We start from the raw sequence: 17,915 nt of genomic DNA, 5'->3' as shown, positions 1-17,915 counted from the left end.
ATCAACTGCGTACTTTTTTAGACTCAAGAACCTTGGAGAAACCAAGTTAAGGTACATCTTGGTTACGGTATGAGTAAGAGATAAAGTAACACGAGTTCCTCTAGCTTAGTATTTTTTGTTTCTTAAAGTTTGCTCAAGTTTGGAATTGCCTTTTTTTTTCATTAATATTACATAGGGAAGATATGGCAATTAAATTTGTAATAGATTAATACGTTTTTGTGTTATTATTGAGATACAATTTGAAATGTTAAAACTGCAAAACCTCTTTGTATTTTGCCTAAAAATTACGTGTAATTATGGTAAAAAATTCTAATGGGAGAAAATTCTTTTTCACTCAACGCACAATTAAGCTCTAGATTTTGTTGCCAGAGGATATGGTTAATACAATTAGGGCCGGATTTTAAAAGGGTTGCGCGCATAAGGTACACGCGTAACCCTTTTAAAACGCCCCTGCGCGCGCTGAGCCTATATTGCATAGGCTTCCGGCGAGCGCAAAGCCCCAGGACGTGCGTAAGTCCCGGGGCTTTCTTGGGGTGGGCATGTCGGGGGCGTGACGCAGTGGGCGCGTCATCCGGGGACGGTGCCGCGGGCGTGGTTTCGGCCTGGGGCGTTCCGGGGGCATGGCCGTGGCCTCCGGACCAGCCCCCGGACTGGAACATGGCGCTCGGCAGCCGGCCCAGCGCGCGCAAAGATACGCCTGCTTCGAGCAGGCATAACTTGTGTGACAAAGATGGGGGTGGGGGTTTAGATAGGGCCGGGGGGGGTGGGTTAGGTAGGGGAAGGGAGGGGAAGGTGGGGGGAGGCAGACGGAAAGTTCCCTCCGAGGCCGCTCCGATTTGGAGCGGCCTCGGAGGGAACGGGCAGCACATGCAGGGCTCGGCGTACGCAAGGTGCACAAATGTACACGTGCGTGCTATGTTTTAAAATGTACCCCGCAGTGTAGCTGGGTTTAAAAAAGGTTTGGATAAGTTCTTGGAAAAGTCCATTAACTGCTATTAATCAAGTTCACTTTGGGAATGGCCTCTGCTATCACTGGCATCAGTAGCATGGGATCTTCTTAATGTTTGGGTACTTGCCAGGTTCTTGTGGCTGGCTTGGCCTCTGTTCAAAACAGGATACTGAGCTTGATGGACCCTTGGTCTGACCCAGCATGGCAATTTCTTATGTTCTTATGTTCTTACTAAAACAGTGGATGTAATAATGCCTCTGTATCGCTCCATGGTGAGATCGCACCTTGAATACTGTGTGCAATTCTGGTTGCCACATCTCAAAAAAGATATAGTTGCAAAGAAAGTCCAGAGAAGGGCGAACAAAATGATAAGGGGCATGAAACAGTTAAAGAGGTTAGGGCTATTCAGTTTGGAGAAGAGACTGAGGGGGAATATTATAGAAATCTACAAAATCATGAAAGGACTTGAACAAGTTAATGTAAATCAGTTATTTATTCTTTCAGATAATAAAAGGACTAGGGGGGACTCCATGAAGTTAGCAAGTAGCTCATTTAAAACAAATCAAAGAAAATTCTTTTTCACTCAGCACGTAGTTAAACTCTGGAAGTCATTGCCAGAGGATATGGTTATGGCAGTTAGTGTAACTGGTTTAAAAAAGGTTTGGAAAGTTCCTAGAGGAAAAATCCATAAACTGCTATTAATCAGTGAGGAATAGTAGCTTGAGATCTATTTAATATTTGGGTACTTGCCAGGAACTTGTGGCTTGATGTATCTTTGGTCTGACCCAGTATGTTATATCTTATGTTCTTATGTACAGCTACATGACCTTGTCAATACTGCAATCCATGTATTAAACTCTTTTGATTATTGTAATTCCCTATACTTAGGCCTTCTAGCAAATACCATTCGCCCACGTCAAATTGATCAAAATTCAGCTGCAAGGATTCTTAAGGGACAAAATTAAAAGAACATATTTCCCCTGTACTATCAACACTTCACTGCCTACCAATTATTCTCAAAATAAAGTTTGACTCTTATATATAGCCTTATACACAATGATGCATCTGCCCAATTAACATCTACCCTTCATCCAGACAACTGCAATCGGCTACCAAAAATCTTCTTGAAGTCCCGATTCCAAAATTGGCAAGATTAGACATCACATGAAATAGGGAAATATCAGTCACTGGCCCCCGACTATGGAATTGCATCCCCACACATTTGCAGATTGCCCCTACCTTAAAATGTTTCAAAAAAGATCTAAAAGCTTATCTCTTTATATCTACTTTCAGATCTGAAGATGGTGCCAAAAGTTGAATTTATTTTCATTTTTACGTGTTTTTGATACTTGTCTTTGTATTTTTATTGTCATAATGTTATTTTATTATGAATGTATCTTTGTAATCTGCTATGAGCACTCAAGTATTTGCAGATTATACATTTTTAAATAAATGAAATGAAATGAAATTTCTGATATCTTTGCTTTTTGCACAGTACAGTAGAAAGTGCATTTCTGTTTCTCTGTCTCCAGTTTTATACTGCATACAGACTCTGGCTTCTGGATTATTCCAGTTTAGTTTTTGTCTGCTTATTTCTATTTCTTGTCTGTAGTCATGTATTCTGTATTTGGTGAGGGTCTGTCTGTCTTTTGCATGTAAGACTGATGTGAGGCATTCTCTCCCAGCATTTGTTTCTGTGAATGGATCTGTAGCAGTCCTGCTTGTTCTGTTTTCCAATCAGAACCACATCCTGATAGGTGGTATATTGGTGTTCTAAGGCACATTGCAATATTTGCATTGCCAACTTTTCATAGGCCGGATCGTTGCTGTTTAAATTATGGGTGTTCCATTCCCCAAGGCAGAGGAGAGCCAGGCCTGTGCCCTACTAGCCAATGAGGGAAAGGAGGAGAATTGCTGGAGAGGGTAAATTTCCAGGGATGGGGAACTAGTAACCATCTGAGAAGGGGGGGCTCACTGATAGGTGAAGAACAGATGGGAGATCTCTGCAATGAGGAGCAAATATGTTAAGTGTGTATGTGTTTAAGAGAGAGAGAGAGAGTTCACACTTGGCTCTTGCCCCGCCTCCTCGCTCCACAGTTCCACATCCTTTTTGTCAAATTAAGCCCTGGTCGGACCTGTCTATGGATAAACCAAAACGTGTCTTACATACCTAAACATAAAACTATTTATTTATTTATTTATTTATTTATTTGAAAGTGTTTCTATTCTGTCTATAACAGAAGTTGTGCTAGACGGATTACAACAAGGCATAAGCATAAAACACAAAATAAACAAAGCAATTATCAGCTCCATCGAGTGTTGTGGGAGTATTAAGCCATGGTCGGGTTGTGCTTGTTGCGATTCCGGGTCGGCCCCGGAATCGCCACCTACCCCGTCGGGGTTCTGGCCGGGTTCCGCGCTCCCCGGGCCTCCAGGGACCTCTGCCGCCGCAGGCCCGGCGTCCTCCCATCTCGCCCGGGCCTGCAACTTCCTCTGCCTCTGCCTCCTCGCCGCGCCGGAGCAGCCGGCGTTCCTCGGCGGTAGGCCCCGCCCCCTAGACGCGCGCGCGGCTCAGGCCCAGATTTAAAGGGGCCAGCGCGGGAGAAGATGGGGCACGCCCTCTGATGACGTCAGACGCTGCAGGGTCTACAGTTCCGCAAACACTCCAGAACCCCCAGACCGCAACACGCAGCTACACTCCAATTACCCCCTCACAAAATTACCAGACTCGACACAACCAGAAAACGTACCTTTGCCTTAGCTGGCCCCTCCTGCTGGAACAGTTTGCCACCTGACCTTCGTCAGGAACTATGCCCGAAAAAATTCAAGCAGAAACTTAAAACATGGCTATTCTTAAAAGCCTTCACATAAAGCACCCACCATCACCTCCAGCTCCTCCCCCCTTGTCTTTCCCTGAGACCAAACTTATGTAAATTTGTAATTATGCATTTTCCTCTCGAGTTACATAGAGTACCCCTCTCTAATATTGTTATAAAGTTGATGCCTAGTAATCTATTTTACCTAATGTATTTAATGTATTTATCCTATGTATTAATTTTAATATATTCTTCTTATTTCCATCTCTCATTTTTCCTCTCCCTCCCCTTCCCTGTTTGCATTCCCTGCTCCAATTTTTCCTTGTTATAAGCTTCTAATGTCCTTAAGTTGAATATTAATTGTAAAGCACTGCCGCTATCTTCTATCTTTTCCAGCGCTGCTGCTAAGTTTTGTTAAATGTGAACCGACATGATGTTACTAAACGAATGTCGGTATATAAAGAACCTCAAATAAATAAAATAAAATAAATTTAAACCCTGCAGTCTGACTAGGACTTTGCCTTGCAACGAGGTTCCCAGGTTTCCTGTCTCCAGTTGCTGTATCCTGTGTCCTCCTGGTCTTCCTGATTCCTGATCCCGGATTGGCTGACGGTATTCCCTGGCTCTTGACTCTGGACTGGCTTACAACGATTCCCTGGCTTCTGACCCCGGTTTGGCTCACGGCGATCCCCTGGCTTCTGACTTTGGACTGGCAAGCGACGACTCTCAGGCACTCGACTCTGGACTGGCAAGCGGCGACCCTCTGGCACTTGACTCCGGAATGGTGAGCAACGATCCTCTGGCACTCGACCTTGGATCCCGTCTGACTCCGCCCCCGCGGGTGCTCCTAAGTCCCAGCGGCCGGGTCCCTACGGGCTCCTCCTGGGGGGACTCCGGCTTCCAGGGTGAATCTCCTAAGTCCCAGCGGCCGGACTCCTACGAGCTCCTCTCGGGGGAGGTTCGGCTTCCAGGGCGAAGACTTCCTCACCACTGTGTCAGCTCCATCCGTTCCCTTCTTCCTTGCCTAGCCCTTGGTCGCAAAGGGCGTCCCAGGGTCTTCTTCGGTCCAGCCACATCCCCGTCCTTGCCGCCTCCCGGTCGGGGCCTCTGCTGCTACCTTGCAGCAGTTCACCTTTCGGTTCCGATCGGCTCAAGGGTCCACGAATCCAACAGATTGCAAGGCCATGGACCCGGCGGACCTTGCCGGCCTCAAGGCTATTCCAGGCATAGCCCAGAAGCTGCAACAACAACAGTCCTGTCTTGATACCTTGATGTCGACCGTTCAACGCCTAGCGGATCGTGTGGAAGGGGCCTTCGCTGCTCGTCCCTCCGCATCCTCGTCCCAGGTCAACGTGGGTTCCCCTGTCCCGGTACAGATGCCATCCCCGCCACGGTACTCTGGAGATCCGAAGGCGTGTCGGGGATTCCTCAACCAATGCTACATCCGCTTTGACCTTCTGCCTGCGCAGTTCTCTACAGACTGGGTCAAGACGACCTACATTATTTCTCTCCTGGACGGGAGACCCCTGGCTTGGGCTTCTTCCCTTTGGGAGCGCCAAGACTCCCGACTAAATAACCTAGTACAATTCGTCAAGGCCTTCCGGAGGATTTTCGACGAACCATCTCGTGCCTCTACTGCTGCCTCGGAACTCCTCCAGCTGAGACAAGGTAATCGCCCCCTAGAGGAATATGCGATGGAGTTCCAGACCCTTGCCACCGAATTGGCCTGGGGAGAGGACAGCTTGCATGGGATATTCCTGGAGGGTCTTTCCCCACGGCTCCAGGATGAACTCGCTGCTCGGGACCTTCCGGATGACCTCCAAGAGCTCATAGAACTGGCTGGACGAGTGGACCGACGCATCCAGCGCCGCTTCCGGGAGCGAAGGCCCGTCCAGGGGCCGGCCGCTCGTTGAACCACGCCACCTCGGGCCCGAGCTTCGCCTCCTGCGGCACCTGCCCTTCCGCCTGAAGAACCTATGCAACTGGGCCGGGGTCCTCTCTCGGCCGAAGAATGGAGGCGTAGACGCTCGCAGGGGTTATGTCTCTATTGCGGTGGTAAGGGGCACTTTCTGGCTCGCTGTACTGAGCGTCCGGGAAACGGCCAAACCTAGAGTCTAGTGGGGAGCTGACTCTAGGCAGTACCTCTCCGAACTCCCCATGTACTGTTCCAACGAGACTCTGTTTCCCAGGAGGGGGATTCGATACCTTGGCACTAATCGACTCCGGGTCCGGGGGGAATTTCATCCTCCGAGATCTGGTACAACAACTGCAGCTTGAAGTCGTGCCTCAAGAACCACCCTTGCGGGTATCGTCCATCCAGGGGATCCCTCTCCCAGGGACCATTACCACTCGTACACAACTACTCCAGCTTCAGGTTGGACTGCTTCATAAAGAGGAGATCTCTTTTCTCATCCTGGAGAAATCCATTCATCCACTTGTTTTAGGACTCCCCTGGCTCAGGAAACATTCCCCAGTAATCAACTGGGACTCGCTTCAGATCACATCTTGGGGACCAGGCTGTGCCCGTTGCTGCCTTCCTGCTCGCCCGCTTCAGACACTTCCGCTTCTGGCAGCTCCGCTGGCGGTGCCACCCCAGTACCAGGCCTTCCGGGATGTCTTCTCTAAGGAGAAGGCAGAATTACTACCTGAGCATCGCCCCTTCGATTGTGCGATTGACTTGCTACCAGACACCACGCCTCCTCGCGGTAGAGTTTATCCTCTGTCTCTGCCGGAGACCCAGGCCATGTCTACCTACATCAAGGAGAATCTAGACCGAGGCTTTATAAGACCATCCAAGTCCCCGGCAGGAGCCGGCTTCTTCTTTGTCGCCAAGAAGGATTGGTCTCTTCGGCCCTGTATCGATTACCGGGGCCTGAACCAGATCACCCGACGAGACCGTTATCCGTTGCCCCTGATTCCGGAACTCCTGGATCGCCTGCAGGGGGCCCGCATCTTTACCAAGCTGGATCTTAGAGGGGCGTATAACCTCGTACGGATTCGGCCGGGAGACGAGTGGAAGACCGCCTTTAACACCAGGGACGGTCATTATGAGTACCTCGTCATGCCATTCGGTCTCTGCAACGCCCCAGCCGTGTTCCAAAACCTAATGAACGAGGTGCTTCGCGACTTCCTGTATACCTCCGTTATTGTCTACCTCGACGATGTGTTGATTTATTCCCGGGACCTTGAGGAACACCGTCAACATGTGCGCCAGGTTTTGCTAAAGTTAAGAGAGAACCGATTATATGCTAAACTGGAGAAATGCCAGTTCGAGGAGGAAGCTTTGCCCTTTTTGGGCTACATCGTCTCCTCTACCGGCTTCCGCATGGATCCCGATAAGGTCGCTGCTATCCGGAACTGGCCACAACCTGCGGGAGTTAAGGCACTCCAGCGTTTTCTAGGCTTCGCCAACTTTTACCGCCACTTTATCCCACATTACTCCTCCTTAGTGGCGCCTTTAACAGCTCTCACCCGCAAGGGTGCCGATGCCCGAAATTGGCCTCCCACTGCAGTACAGGCCTTCCACGTTCTTAAAGAGGCCTTCCTCCAGGACACCTGCCTCCGACACCCGGACCCCCTACGCCCGTTCATTGTGGAAGTGGATGCCTCCAATGTAGCCGTGGGGGCCGTCCTGTCCCAGACTTCCAAGGACGGTAAAACTCGGCCATGTTCCTACTTCTCCCGCAAGTTCTCGCCTGCCGAGAAAAACTACGGCATCGGAGACAAGGAGCTACTGGCCATTAAGTTGGCCTTTGAAGCGTGGCGCCAGTGGTTGGAGGGGGCCCAACATCCGATCATAGTTTACACGGACCACAAAAATTTAGAGTTCTTGTCCCAGGCGCAGAGACTTAATCCCCGGCAGGCACGCTGGTCCCTCTTTTTCAGCCGGTTCGATTTCACCCTTCGGTATCGACCAGCGGCCAAGAACACTAGGGCTGACGCCCTCTCACGCACTACTGAAATTGAAGACGCCTCCGAACCCCCTCAATATATTTTGGACCCGGCTAAAGTCCGACTGGCAGCCACCGAACTTGCACCGGCGGGGAAGGTGGTAGTCCCGGTACGTGCTAGAAGGAAGGTCCTAGCATGGGCACACAACTCCCTGACGGCGGGTCACCCTGGGATCGCCCGGACTCTTCAATTACTGACGGAGTTCTATTGGTGGCCACGGGTGAAGGAGGATGTCCGCCTGTACGTACAATCCTGTCCCACGTGCACGCAGCAGAAAACCCCGCCTGGTCGTCCCTGGGGACTCCTCCAGCCACTACCTGTACCCACGGAGCCGTGGACGCACATCTCCACGGATTTTATCGTTGAGCTGCCCCCGTCCCAGGGGAAGACTGTGGTTTGGGTCACTATTGACCGCTTCTCGAAAATGGCTCATTTTGTGCCACTTGCCAAGTTACCTACGGCTCCTGAGTTAGCTGAACTATTCATCCAGCATATCTTCCGACTGCATGGTTTGCCTCTACATATTGCCTCGGACCGAGGGCCCCAATTCACGGCAAAATATTGGCGGGCACTCTGCAGGAAATTTGGGGTTCAGCTGGACTTAACCACGGCGTTCCATCCCCAGGGCAATGGGCAAGTTGAACGCACGAACCAAACTCTGAAAGCGTTCCTCCGTGCCTTTGTAGGGGAGCAACAGGACAACTGGGTTGCTCTTCTCCCGTAGGCCGAGTTCTCTTACAATCGCCATCGACACTCCACCACACTACAGTCTCCCTTCCAGCTGGTTTATGGGAAGGTTCCCAAACCTCCACTACCGTTACCAGTATCCACCTCCTCGCCAGCGGCGCAACTGACGGCCAACCAGATTCATCAGCTTTGGCACACCACTCAAGAGAAGCTCCACCGCACCGCCGCCCGGTTCAAGGCCTACGCAGACAAATCTCGGCGACCCGCTCCAGTGTTTCTGCCCGGATCTAGGGTATGGCTCAGTACTAAGAACATCCAGCTCTGGATCCCTTCCATGAGGCTTGCGCCTCGCTACATTGGACCCTTCCAAGTAGCCGAACGGGTGGGCGCGGTGTCCTACCGCTTACGTCTTCCATCTACCCTTCGGATACACGACGTCTTCCATGTTTCCCTCCTCAAGCCAGTGGTCCTCTCTCGCTTCCGACCTCTGTCTCCAGAACCCTCTACGGTCGCTTCGGATCCTGGTTCCACGTACACGGTGAAGGAGGTCTTGGATGTTCGGTTTCGTCGTCATCACTGGGAGTATCTTCTCTCCTGGGACGGATACGGTCTGGAGGAAAACTCATGGGAGCCCTCCGCCCACATCCTGGATAAGGATCTCCTTCGCCACTTTCATGAGGCACATCCGGACAAGCCGCGGCCCCCCGGGAGGGGGCGTAGGAGGGGGGGTACTGTTGCGATTACGGGTCGGCCCCGGAATCGCCACCTACCCCGTCGGGGTTCTGGCCGGGTTCTGTGCTCCCCGGGCCTCCAGGACCCTCTGCCGCCGCAGGCCCGGCGTCCTCCCATCTCGCCCGGGCCTGCAACTTCCTCTGCCTTTGCCTCCTCGCTGCGCCGGAGCAGCCAGCGTTCCTCGGCGGTAGGCCCTGCCCCCTAGATGCGCGCGCGCGGCTCAGGCCCAGATTTAAAGGGGCCAGCGCGGGAGAAGATTGGGCACGCCCTCTGATGACGTCAGACGCTGCAGGGTATTTAAACCCTGCAGTCTGACTAGGACTTTGCCTTGCAACGAGGTTCCCAGGTTTCCTGTCTCCAGTTGCTGCATCCTGTGTCCTCCTGGTCTTCCTGATTCCTGATCCCGGATTGGCTGACTGTATTCCCTGGCTCTTGACTCTGGACTGGCTTACAACGATTCCCTGGCTTCTGACCCCGGTTTGGCTCACGGCGATCCCCTGGCTTCTGACTTTGGACTGGCAAGCGACGACTCTCAGGCACTCGACTCTGGACTGGCAAGCGGCGACCCTCTGGCACTTGACTCCGGACTGGTGAGCAACGACCCTCTGGCACTCGACCTTGGATCCCGTCTGACTCCGCCCCCGCGGGCGCTCCTAAGTCCCAGCGGCCGGGTCCCTACTGGCTCCTCCTGGGGGGGACTCCGGCTTCCAGGGTGAATCTCCTAAGTCCCAGCGGCCGGACTCCTACGAGCTCCTCTTGGGGGAGGTTCGGCTTCCAGGGCGAAGACTTCCTCACCACTGTGTCAGCTCCATCCGTTCCCTTCTTCCTTGCCTAGCCCTTGGTCGCAAAGGGCGTCCCAGGGTCTTCTTCGGTCCAGCCACATCCCCGTCCTTGCCGCCTCCCGGTCGGGGCCTCTGCTGCTACCTTGCAGCAGTTCACCTTTCGGTTCCGATCGGCTCAAGGGTCCACGAATCCAACAGTGCTATTATTAATTGTTTAATAGAGTTGCTTTTTATTAAAAGTGGGATGAGCTTTTTTGTTCTTTTTTAATTAGTAACATGTATTTAAGCCCCAATCCTTCTATAAGAAAGGAGGATTGGGAGAGAGTGGATTACCAAGTGTTTGGGATTTATGAGGAATATTGTTATTTACATATATTGATGTATTTTTATATTTTATGCTGATTACAGGCTACAGAGTACACACAAACATACAAAAGGCAAGAAATCAAGAGTTAAGTTAGAACATAAAAATCTTTCATTACCTGTAAGTTATATTAAATGTTATGATTCTTTTAGAACAGGAACAGTACTTTACAAAGAAAAGTTAATTTTGAAAATGAACTTTTAAGTCTAAAGATACAGCCACAACATATCATTGCTCATTTCCACACATAGACAAAATTACATAGTATTCGGTCCGTACTGCACAGAGAACCTAAAATTATATCACAGCCCTGCTGAAGTCAGCAATGTCAAAATACACACTATTGCGATAGAACAACTTACCTTTTCAAGAGGGATGTCAAGGTTGCCCATGTGGACTTTGTTGTCTGTCCTATGGGCCACAAAGACATGCTTAACCGTTGGACAGCTCTTCACAGCTTCATCCACAATCCGCTTCAGCTCTATGATATGTCCTGCTCTGACTCCCTGGTTCTGGGTGATGATGGCTTTGCATTTAGCTTAACAGGGAATGGGAAGGCAGATTAGTGGAGTTATCACTACCTATACAGATTCAACATAGACAACTGTACCAAGAGCGCCCAGCCCGTGTCCTCTTTCATGATCCCCAGTATCTAATAAAATACACTCTCACTATGTAGCCTAGACAAAAATGGTTACTGCTTTATTCACATTATTAATAAACAATATAATAAATATTTGAGTACTATAATATTATTGCATTATTTGGGTGCAGCAGATTTGACTATGTAACACTCAGAGGTCTAATCTGCTAGAGGAAGAGTTATATCTTATTCCCTCCATACACAGTTTGCTGCACTAAAGTCCAGCCATTCTAGACTTGCTGTGCTAGGCCTGAACCAGTCTGGGGTATACTGAATCTTCCCAACCCCCATAAACATACAAAAATGCACGTTTACCCAAGGGGCCCTAACAACCTCTGCTCTAGCTGATTCATCACTAGCAGTTCATCTTGCTCATGCTGATCTGGGTCCTTAAGTTAAGCGACAATGTAACCTTCCTCTCATGTGACTCTCAGCCTGGCTAGTTGGGTGAGCTTTCACCCGTTTGTTTTAACCTGGCTCCAGCCTCCTATTTTAACCTCCTACCTCAGATTTTGTATTCACCCTCCTAATATTGTTTCCCAAGTTTCCTCCAGCAGATCTGACAGGAGACTACTTGGCTACTAACTTGTGTCTATCCCTAAGCTTCCAGTCTCATGCCTGCTGATGGCGAGGGAAGGGATGGGTGCACTGGAAGGGGGGAGCTATGTTATGCCACCTCAACTCTAGAACCTTTCAGGAATCATCTGCTATGCATTACCAACCGCAAACTGTATAATCTTCTGGTCTTTCCACATTTTGTATTTTAACACTTCTCCCCATCCCCACCCAGATATTTGTCTATTTATAATTGTATTTATTTTGAACTAAGCTCCATCCTGTCTATTCTCCCTGAAGAATAACAAAAAAAATGAGGGTGACTCCCAGCTGTGAGGTAAGACAGAGTAATTAATTCCTTCATATACAGAAAGATATCAACGCAAATACTCACCGTCATTGACTCTTCCCACTAAGGATATGGCGCTAAACCCAGCAAATACAACGGTGTGAACCGCACCAATTCTGGCACAAGCCAGCATGGCAGCCACAGCCAGTGGAGCAACAGACATGTAGATGGCAACCCGGTCACCTTTCTGCACTCCATATTTCTTCAGCGTGTTGGCTAGACGACACGTTGTCTCCAGAAGTTCTCTGTTTATAGAAAAGATTGAACTCACTATCCTCCCGAACATTCTGATTTCTATTTAATTGTCTGAAATGGAATTTTAAATTAGAGTTGACTTTATTTCTAGAGTTAACTATTTCATCACAAGTACGGATATGCATTCCCTCTCCATATTGTCTATGAAATCATAGTAATTGTGCATAAAAGGTCAACTTTGACTTTAAAGGATAAGAAATACTATGAAAATGTTAGGATGCAAGGGATTACTAAGAATAATGAAACAGGGGTAGGACAGACAATATGGATTTATTATGAAAGAAGAAAGTCCAATCTCATTACTGACTAAAAGAGATGCATAGTCATGCAACTTTGAAAGTGGTAGAAGTTGAACAGGTGATGGAGGTAGGAGGTGTAGAGGTGATAAGAGGCAAAAAGCAAAAAAAGCAATATAGGCGATAGATGCAGAAGGCTATATAGATGCAGAAGGTGATCAAAGGTGGGTCTCCCCCTGTGATGTGGTGACTAACACCTGGATTCACTATTCTCGCAGAGGAGCTAGCGAGGTGAGCAGGCCCGTGCGTGGGCTGGGCACGGACGGGGCGCGCAACAGTTTCTAGCAAAAAGGAGGGAGAAAATTTGTATATAAATGCATAAGTCTTTAAGATCAAGGAGAGTGTAATACTGAGCAATTGTCTGTTTATAATTATGTATGTATTTCTTATGAACCACCGTGATAGTTTTATCAGAACATCAGTATACAACTAAAATAAATAAATACATTCAAGTTAGCCTTCTTAAAAGGGACAGGGGATCAAGGACTGGCAGCGATTCCAATGCCTCCAGACCCTCTTAACTCCTGAACTTTTAAGGGGCTGGCTCAGATGGGACATGACTCTACTGCTTGGGATGGGGGCCTGAGATAAACATGAGGGGCCGAGGCTCCCAGAGGCAACACCTCTGTTTCTCTCCATTGTACTGCAAAGTGAAAACTCAATTACCCTCTATTTATGATCTAACTTAGAACAGCATGAAAGAAATTCAGCCATCTCAGTTACAAGTTCAATTGAGGAATCAAAAACCCTATGTGAGAGAAGATGTGGGTGAGAGAAGATGAGGTGAGAGAAGTTGCGGGTGAAGGAAGATTTGGTTAAGAGAAGATACGATTGAGAGAAGAGACATCTTTAGTGACAACCACTGACAGTCCAGATCACTTATGTTGAGGCTCTTAAGAACAGAGGGAGGGCAAGTTCAGAATTGGGTGCCTGAATACTTATGTGCTCAGAAGTTCATTGATCTCTTACACACCAGGTATGACTTAAGATCAATGTCATAAGAACATAAGAAATTGCCATGCTGGGTCAGACCAAGGGTCCATCAAGCCCAGCATCCTGTTTCCAACAGAGGCCAAACCAGGTCACAAGAATCTGGCAATCACCCAAACACCAAGAAGATCCCATGCTACTGATGCAATTAATAGCAGTGGCTATTCCCTAAGGGGCAGATTTTCAAAGGGTTACGCGCATAAGATACGCGCGTAACCCCCGAAAAGCTGCCCCTGCGCGCACCGAGCCTATCTTGCATAGGCTCGGCGGCGCACAAGCCCCGGGATGCGCATATGTCCCAGGGCTTGCAAAAGGGGCAGGGCATGGGCGGGGCCTGAGCCTCCAGGCACAGCGGCCATTGGCTGCTGTGTCTGGGATCGCGGGCCAGCCGTCAGCCGGCGCGTGTAACTTCTTCAACAAAGGTAAGGGGGGGTTCTAAGTAGGGCTGGGGGGGGGGTTAGGTAGGGGAAGGGAGGGGAAGGTGCGGGGGGCGGAAGGAAAGTTCCCTCCGAGGCCGCTCCAATTTTTTATTGGAACCTCTCTGTTGGGATGCCCTAAGTCTATGTCAATAACAGTGGAAATGGTATAAACACATCTTATCCGACTGTCTAAAAAAACAATTCAATTAATGTGGTTAGCAGTGCTGTGTGTCTGAGATTTGACATTTATTTATCTTGGATTACAAAGTCAGCCACCTAGTCTACTGTCATAAAAAATTGCATTTCACCTATGTTTAATGTAAATTCATGCTCGACTATGCACATCCTCATCAGAAGGTTCATTTTGTTCCCACCATAATGTATTTCTATTCTCAACCACTTTCCATAGCACATGGGTGAATACTATCACACTTACAACTATTTTTCATCCCTATTTTATCTGCATATTGATATTACGGTTTAGGGGTGTCGGTTCTTTACCTACTGAGACCAATAAAGTAGTATTTTATTTGTTCCTATTATTTTACTATTGAACGTATTGACAGTAACTTTGATACTGGCGCACATGTATGCACATATGCCAACTTTCACCAAATAACATGGTCATTTTATAACATATACACATGTATGCATGCATGGGTATAAAATAGGATGAATGCACGTACATGTGCGCACAATTTTACATGGACACGTTCATGTGCATGCAAATCCACCTCTACCATGTAAGTGGAGGAATTTTATAAGGGATGCATGCCAACACCATTACTAGTTTTCCCAGTTCATGGACAGGACTTCCAAACCTCCCTAGGTTATTAGCTTCCCTTTCCCCCTGTTAGCCCCAATCCTTAAAACCCTGCTGATTAGCCTAGCTTTTTTGTTTTATTACTTAAATGCCATCCATAGCAGTAGTAATGTTACACGGCAGGGGACCCCAATGTGCACTTGTTTGCGTAAATACTTGCGTGCACATTTCAAGTTTAAGTCCCAGAGTGCCCTTGTCCCGCCCTTGCCACGCCCAGACTATGCCCACACTCATGCCCCTTTTTTGGGCTCTCTCACTTGTGCACGTACTAGGAGATATGTGCATACATGGGCGCCTTTAAAAATCCACACAGCGCGCACTGGCCGGACATACTCGCATATTTCCCAGCTTTGGCACACGCCAGGCTTTTAAAATTCACTTAATTGTGTATTTTATTAATATTTTACTATTTTAAATTTTTGACTGATTTTACCATGCATCGAGCGCCATGTGGCAATAAAGCATGTAATAAAAATACATTTATTGGAGGTCACGCAGCAATGGGTTGAAGCAAATGTGGGTTTGATCAGCTCCAGATGCCTCCCCCAGCAAAACTTTTATTATTTGTGCCATTACCTTGCAAACTGCTACTGAAGAGTGCCTACTATGTTGGAGACACTGGTGCTCCCATTTTGCTAACGGTGCTGCTTGCGATAACAACACAATCCAGAAAAAAAGAAAAGGAGAGGGAGGTCAAGGCAGACTGATTCCAATATGGCAGACCAGTTGCTGAAAGCAGCAAAACTAGGATGAGACCAATTGTTGTATAAAAAGGTCTTTATTAAGCACAAAATTAAATAAAATACTCTTGTCCAACTCTGGCCAAGTTTCGCCTTCATTAAAGACTGTGTCATGGGCTTGTGAAGGTTTGATCTGAAACATGAATAAGGTTTTCCAATAAGAGCTTTGCAACCAGTCACCACGCACGGTCTAATCACTCTATGGTAAGGGCGATTATATGCAACCAACGATGCTTTTTTGTGCTGCATAGCTCATGTCTTCCTTTGATAAATGGTTGAATTCAGTCCAAAAGTTTTCAGCCTTGACAATGTTGGCTGATGTCTGGAAAAGGAACTGTGGTGTACATCTTACAGCAAAAGATCTGGCGGCCTCTATAATTTACACTAAAATAACTACATTTAATATACTGTCGACCACACACTCCTGCCTCACGATCCACATCCCTCTGCTGAAACCTGCGGCCTGCTGAGATCCTCTAGCAAGGCTCCTGGCATCTGGCTTCTGCTCTACATCCCACTCTATCTGCGGTGCACTACTACTTCCGGGTTTTATAGGCCTGACTTTCTGAACTTCCTGTGGTGCTGGCTGATGCCAGACTACCCCTGTATATATAGAAGCCCATTCCACTGAATGAGTGGGTTAGCAACAGGTTTTGTTTCCTGCTCCTGATTATCTTTGCTGTTCTTGCTCTGACTACTCCTTGTGACCCAAGTTCCCTCCAAGCTGAATGTGTGAGTGATTGCTCATACATTTCAGAGCATCACTCGTAGTTCTATATGCAGAAATTCAATGCTAATACTGGTGGTGCTCAAAATTTGTTGGTTTAAAAAATTGTTGCTCACACGAAAAGAAATTTGCATACTCCTAGTCACTCCTTGGAGGGAGCATTGTGACCCGGCCTTGTTCCTGACTTTGCACTACTCGCTGCCTGCCCTGACCTCAGACTGACTTTCACCTGTGCCTGAATTCTAACTGCCCTAACTTCAGATTGACTCTTGCTTGTACCTGAATGCTGCCTGTCCTGACCATGCCTTCACTTCCTGCTATGACATAATGCTTCAAGTCCTACCCATCAGCTACTACCTGTGAGGGCCTACATAAACCCATCAAAGGTTGTCTTGTGACCTGGGTCTTCACTGCTGACCTTGGTCCCCCTCCAGGCACATTGATGGCCATGAAACCACAGTTGATATTGAGCTTCGGGAGTTACAATTTTGAATCTTGTATAGAATTATTATCCCACCATTTAGGACACAATAATTGAAACTTACTGAATCAGACAACTGTTTGAAGTGTATGGCTCAAGGTAAGTTATTTCATTGTCTTTCGGAAAAGTCCAGATATTCGATTGTTTTGCAAAAGGACTGAACATTATTTGGCAATGATCATCGGAAGGGCTGAATCATGTCTTACTGTATTTTGTGTATTAAATTATTTCGATGCTCATTCTTTTGTTGAAAAATTTCATAAGATTCTTATAACTAAAGTTTATATGCTGGTTAAGAAATGTAATTTCTTCAATTGGTTGAAAGATAAGCCTTCATTCGCTGAATGGAAGACTCACATGGTTGCAATGGTTTATCTGGATTTTTACACGTTATTTATTTATTTATTTATTTATTTACGGTTTTTATATACCGATGTTCATTTCAAAAAGAGATATCACATCGGTTTACAATAAGGTACAATAGGTAATTCACTATCCCCTAAAAGGGCTTACAATCTAAAATGTTTGTACCTGAGGCTAAGAGATTACAAAAATAAAATCATCAAAATCAAAGTTCTTAACAATTAAGCAAAAGGTATAACAAGGAGCATATTAAACAAATAACACAAAGGGTGCACAAAGGGGAGTGCCCCTTTGTCGCACCCCTTCAGCGCGCGGTGCCTGCTGGCTTGGCGCCTTTCAAACTGCCCGGATCCGTTTGCGATGATGTCAGGGGAGGGGGAGGATCTCAGAATCATGGCTTTCCCCACAGAAATCTCTTCTCAGTTTCAAAGGCAGTTTTTTCAAATTTTTTTTGTCTTTTTACCTTGGATGTTAGCTGTTACAAGGTGATCAGCACCGGTGGGTAGCCCTCCCCAACACAAGCGCCTGCTTGTTATTTCTAAAACTACTAAGGACTGGCATCTTTCAGCATATCTTTTATTAATAAGTTGCCAATACAGTTGTAGGATCCACTTAAGTTTGCAAAATTCACAATGAAATTGTGTGTTGTTCCTTCAGCTTGGCCTCAGAAGGAGGAGGTTCTTGAATCCTGTCCAATGATGCCTCTTCTTGTGCCGGTCGTATTCTTAAGAGATGTAGATTTGTGATGATGGATGGGATGTAAGTGAGGATAAAGCAGAAAAAATTGTATTTTTTACTTTATTACTTTGCAGTACCGATTTGCAATATACCATTAAAAATAGTTTAACCTTAGGAATACCTTTTTATTACTAATGGGTAAAATTTGAAAAATTGCACAGATCGTGTACTTTTGTTCACGCACCAGGCGCAAACAAAAGTACGCTGGATTTTATAAGATACGCGAGTAGCTGTGCGTATCTTATAAAATCCGGG

The 17,915-nt window shown here is 47.5% G+C and overlaps 1 protein-coding gene and 1 long non-coding RNA gene across 2 annotated transcripts in view; one reads left to right on the top strand and one right to left on the bottom strand.

Annotated features, from left to right (window-relative positions):
* Window positions 1-17,915, bottom strand: part of ACSS1 (acyl-CoA synthetase short chain family member 1) — a 279,756-nt gene that overhangs the window by 195,690 nt on the left and 66,151 nt on the right. The window contains exons 3-4 of the mRNA XM_029594504.1: window positions 11,874-12,073; window positions 10,644-10,819 (exon numbers count right to left, since the gene is read on the bottom strand). Coding sequence (XP_029450364.1) covers window positions 10,644-10,819; window positions 11,874-12,073 — 376 coding nt within the window. The remainder of the gene's footprint in view (window positions 1-10,643; window positions 10,820-11,873; window positions 12,074-17,915) is intronic.
* LOC115087382 overlaps window positions 1-17,915 on the top strand; it is a 53,399-nt gene that overhangs the window by 17,066 nt on the left and 18,418 nt on the right. The gene's annotated exons all lie outside the window — the stretch shown is intronic.

Source organism: Rhinatrema bivittatum, chromosome 3, assembly GCF_901001135.1.
Source record: "Rhinatrema bivittatum chromosome 3, aRhiBiv1.1, whole genome shotgun sequence".
In the NCBI taxonomy this organism is placed as follows: Eukaryota; Metazoa; Chordata; class Amphibia; order Gymnophiona; family Rhinatrematidae; genus Rhinatrema; species Rhinatrema bivittatum.
The sequence above is the reverse complement of the archived record's forward strand: the minus strand, read 5'-3'. Positions and strand labels throughout refer to the sequence as shown.